The 5,135-nt window shown below is 33.9% G+C and overlaps 1 protein-coding gene across 1 annotated transcript; it reads right to left on the minus strand.

The window, feature by feature from the left end:
• Positions 1-235: 235 nt before the first annotated feature.
• On the minus strand, positions 236-1,586 carry LOC127121012 (probable O-methyltransferase 3). Its single transcript, XM_051051634.1, has 2 exons — positions 767-1,586; positions 236-535 (listed from the first exon to the last, which is right to left on the minus strand). Exons 1-2 carry the CDS (start codon positions 1,538-1,540, stop codon positions 236-238), a joined length of 1,074 nt encoding a protein of 357 aa, XP_050907591.1. The 5' UTR covers positions 1,541-1,586.
• Between the last annotated feature and the right edge of the window lie 3,549 nt (positions 1,587-5,135).

The following is a 5,135-nucleotide window of genomic DNA, read 5'->3' on the forward strand; positions in this document are numbered from 1 at the left end:
AACACTCTAATTTTATTGAGTAATGAGGGGTCTTAATGGTACAATCTCTAAATAGCTTAAGCAATTACAATAAAACTCAAAAGTGGATAAAGTACAAACATGCGAATATTAAATGATTAACAAATTACACATATAACAAATACATTCAAATTGACACAAACATCAAAACAAGTAAGTGATACCATACGATAACGTGTCTTCACTTTCAATGCTGACAACAATTGAGTTATATTTATTAAGGATATATCTCAATCATGGACCTTAAGCCTAAAATCGGGGTTATTTTATAGTCATTGAAACCGGCAGATAAAATCAACTTAACCCATTCTTTCTTATTTCTCTCTTTTCCTGTGAGTATTACCATCATCAACATATCAAAAAAGAGTTGGGTTTCAACTGATTTATTGATGTTTTCATTGTCAACCACCATATCTATGATAATGACCTTCCCATCTTTACCTTTCTTCTTCAATGATTCCTTGCATTTCTTCAATATATTCACACATTCCTCGTCATTCCAGTCATGCAATATCCACTGCGATGTCATTCACATTTTGTTTTATTATAATAGAAGGATAGAGAAAATATGGTAAATTTGAAGAAAATTATATGATTATAGGTGTTTTTGGTATGAGAAAAAAATTAAATAAAAAATATATATAAACTAAATAAAATGATAATAAGTTTTTTGAATGGATTTCATCTTATTATTTGTTATTGCCATTTGTAATGAAGTAACATGTAAACGAATATTTAAAATCTGTACCTTCAACAAAATGGCATGTGCTTGAGGAATTTCTTGAAACATATCTCCACCAACATAGCTTAGGTTATGGCTTCCTTGTAAGCCATCAACAACATGTGGGAGATCAAACACAATGCATTCCATTTGTGGGAATGATTTGGAAAGAGCCTTTGCCATGGTCCCTGTGCCTCCTGCAACATCAACCAATGACTCCAATCCATGGAACACTCCCTTACACTTGTCAATCAACAGGTCGCTCACTAATCGAGCATCACTTGCCATTGACTCATTGAATAAACGGTTAAATATTGGATCATGAGCAGCATAATCCCAAAAATACCTCCCATGTGTGGTTTCAAATGCGGAAGAATCCTCATTTTTCAACCAAGTAGACATTTGATGCCATGGATTTGTCATAATCGGGCTGAGCATGGCGTGGACAAATGGGGTGACACTCATTGGATTTTCCTTTAGTAATAACCTAGATGCATCCGTTAACATATACTCAATTTCTAATTCATTCTCTGTAATATTTTGTTGAGAGAAAAAACCAGAATGAGTCATGATTCGCATCAAGCGATAAATGCAAGGTTTTTTGGAAGGATGGATTGGTAGTGAAGAAATGAGTTTTGAGAGTGACATGGGTTTGCCATAGTTGTGTATGATATCTGGTATGCCTAAATCAACAACACATTTAAGTGACATGGAATTCATGAAGTTGAAAATGTGATTCCATATGTGGCTTTGAGCTTTGAGCAAATTGGAAGCAACATCATCTCCATTTTGGAATTCCATACTTGGTACCTGAATTCTATGAATAAGACTTAAAGTATATGGAATGTGGATTGAAACCTCACATTGTTTGGGTCTTTTTATATGCTGAAATGAAGTATCATATTATTATAATTTGGATATTACAGAAACAGCATATTACAGATAAGCAGCAACTATATATAGTATTGTTAACTACTAGGACTGTGATGTATGATCATCCATATATAGTATTGTTAACAACTAGGACTGTGATGTATGATCATCCATATATAGTATTGTTTATTGCGATGGCTTTTATTGACCACGATTATGTTGTATTTTTATGCTCATGGCTTTTATTGACCACGTTTGGAATGAGTATCTTTTCGTTTATATGTGATCATTCTACCCTCACCTAGTTGCCACTTTCTATGCTTATCAATCTCGTTCAAAAACACTATGAAAGACTCCTAAAACACAGAACTTAGATCTCACCAATCAAATGAAACTGCCGTTTGGTGTTGTATGATAACTGTTATATTAAATAAAGTGGCTGGAAGGCACCAAAAGGAACATTGAAGAAAAAATCGAAGCAGTATTGTAAAAAAGACTAGTCACTTTGAATGTGCCAATCGCTCAACTCCAACAACTAGACTGTGAACTATGTGGAGGAAATAACTTTCAAATGCATTGACAAGATTCTTATATTCTTGTATATAACGTAGTCAGTAAATTACCTCAACAAAAAAATTGGAAGTACCCTACAACTTTAGGCTACAACATCTCTGATCTTAAAGGAATTAGACCCTTTGTGTGCATGCATAGAATTATGCTCGAAGAGGACTCAAAAACCTCTACAGAACATCAGAGGAGGATTAATCTTATCATGAGTGAGGTAGTTAGAAAGAAAGTGTTAAAGTTTCTTGAAGCTGGAATAATTTTCTCCACTAATAAATACTGCAATTTTTTTTAAATATAATTTGTTATTTGATTATTGCAAAACACAAAGAAATAGGTGGATGACAAAAAAATTGAAATATGAAACAATACATGTGTTTTCAATTTTACATTCGTACGAATTTTACAGTGATGGACATAAAGGATGAATCAAATATTCCTATCTTAGGAAGACCCTTCTTAGCCACAGCCGGTGCCGTCATATATGTGAAATGAGGGAAACTAACCTTTGAAGTTGGTGAGGAGAAAATCAAGTTTATTCTTTCCCAATTTCTGAAGACTCCAACAATTGATGATGCTTGTTGTTTTATAAACATTATTGATGAATGCATAAAAGAGCTAGTACCAGAAACATCGTCGACTACAAAGCTAGTTGAAATTCCATCCACTGACATGGTAGAGGAAGATGAGGCTGAATACTATCGCCCTTATGTAGAGGATAACCTAAGATAATGTCTTGCACTTACTCCTAATCCTATGCCTAGTCCTAAGAAACCATCTGTAGAACTTAAGGAACTATCCAAAATACTAAGATATGAGTTTCTAGACGAGCAACTTGATAGTCCAATCATAGTTAACGATAATATTGATAGAAACAGTTTTGAGAAACTCTTGGAAGTGTTACGGAAGTATCCTACAACTTTAGGCTACAACATCTCTGATCTTAAAGGAATTAGACCCCTTGTGTGCATGCATAGAATTATGCTCGAAGAGGACTCAAAAACCTCTACAGAACATCAGAGGAGGATTAATCTTATCATGAGTGAGGTAGTTAGAAAGGAAGTGTTAAAGTTTCTTGAAGCTGGAATAATTTTCTCCACTAATAAATACTGCAATTTTTTTTAAATATAATTTGTTATTTGATTATTGCAAAACACAAAGAAATAGGTGAATGACAAAAAAATTGAAATATGAAACAATACATGTTTTTTCAATTTTTTTCCATTCATAATTTTTTTTAAATAGATATAATCTACTACATCGATTGATTTAGGAACAGGGGGAAAATCCATATTTTAGTTTATTTTAATTTAAAAGAAATAATATTTGTCGTCTATATATAAAGTAACAAAGCTCAAGATATTATAAACACATTAATCCAACAAAAACTCTATAGATTCAATCATAACGGTAACACCAACACTGTATATGTAGGACGCTACATTGTGAAACTAAACATTTATAATGAAAGAATTTGTCATGAAAAAAGTGAAACTTAAAAAGGTTTGGAAAAGATCTCTGTAATGGATTGTAAGAGCAAATTTTTTTTGGATATAACGTTGATTTTCTTATATAATCTCTTATCATGTAATTGAAAATTTATTTTATTTGTCTAATCCTTTTTTATTTTATATCAGAAACAAATGCATGCAATATCCAACATTTGATATTTCCTAAGATTTAGTGAAACGAGGTTCAAGTATTTTATCTTGACCCAAAGCAACATGATATTTCCTAAGACTCTTGGAAGTGTTAAGGAAGTACCCTACAACTTTAGGATACAAAACCTCTGATCTTAAATGAATTAAACCCTTTGCGTGCATGCATAGAATTATGCTCGAAGAGGACTCAAAAACCTCAAGAGAACATCAGAGGAGGATTAATCTTTTCACGAGTGAGGTAGTTAGAAAGGAAGTGTTAAAGCTTCTTGAAGCTGGAATAATTTATTCGATATCAGATGGTCAATGGGTTAGCCCAATATATGTAGTACCACTGAAAGGAGGAGGAACATTATTTAAGCATAAAAAAAGTGAATTTGTAGCTAAGCGTGTAGATACATGTTGTTGAATGTGTATTGACTATAGAAAGTTAAACAAAGCCACCAGAGTACTACTCCAATGACTTGGTGCAACTCATGTGAGGTGTTGGGAAGGTGATCTAGGACTTGGGAAAGTTTGAGTGATGTCCAAGGATGGATTATGGGTGGTTATTTGGAACTCAAATGTTTTAACTCTCAAAAATCAAAACTCTGTGTTGGATGGTTCTGCTCGGGTTTGCAGCAGGGTGTGTTTGCCTTATGAAGCTTGTCGAATGAATGGAACACCTTCCCCTCTTTATATGGAAGGGGATAGAGTGGTTTGGAAGAAAATTTTAGATGGTTTTCTTTAGAAAGGGTGGAGCTCGAAAATATTCATAAAGTGGATCTTGGGGAAACATGGGATGCTACGATCTGACCTTGCTTCCACTCCAAACTAGTTGGTTTTGGTTCTTAACATCAATTAGGAACAGCAAAGGCTTTCAGTTGACCTACTGTGCATTTGAACTTTGGCCATTTTGGGAAGTTTTTCACTTTTCACATGGCATCGGGTTTGGAAGATTAAGGGGTTTTCCATCCAAGTTGACTTCCATTCTTGTCCTGATGTGTTTTACAATATGTTTAAGGTCAAATGGGGTCAAAACAAATTGATTTGAGGACTTGGTGGATCAAATTGCAAAAGCTGAATGACTTGGTCTGGTTTGTGCATTTTGTATGAAACTTGTACCAAATGTTCCTTGCCATGTCCTTGATTAGATGAAAAAAGAACCAGGTCAAAACGAGTTTTGGTTTGGAAATGGCAATGTAGTTAAGTAGTGGTCATGGTTATGTTTTAGGGCATGGTAGGCATGTTGGACCAGCTTGGGCAATGCAAAAAATGAGGTCCTTGCTTAATGAATTATCTCTTGGACCTTAAAGCAAAGT

This window comes from Lathyrus oleraceus, chromosome 2, assembly GCF_024323335.1.
Source record: "Lathyrus oleraceus cultivar Zhongwan6 chromosome 2, CAAS_Psat_ZW6_1.0, whole genome shotgun sequence".
Taxonomy (NCBI): domain Eukaryota; kingdom Viridiplantae; phylum Streptophyta; class Magnoliopsida; order Fabales; family Fabaceae; genus Lathyrus; species Lathyrus oleraceus.

What these genes read in the sequence shown, in the direction of transcription:
- LOC127121012 (XM_051051634.1), bottom strand. Translation starts at nt 1,540, where the DNA reads ATGGAATTCCAAAATGGAGATGATGTTGCTTCCAATTTGCTCAAAGCT. An exon ending in CACATGCCATTTTGTTGAAG is followed by an intron (nt 536 to 766) that starts GTACAGATTTTA and finishes ATGACATCGCAG; the next exon opens with TGGATATTGCATGACTGGAA.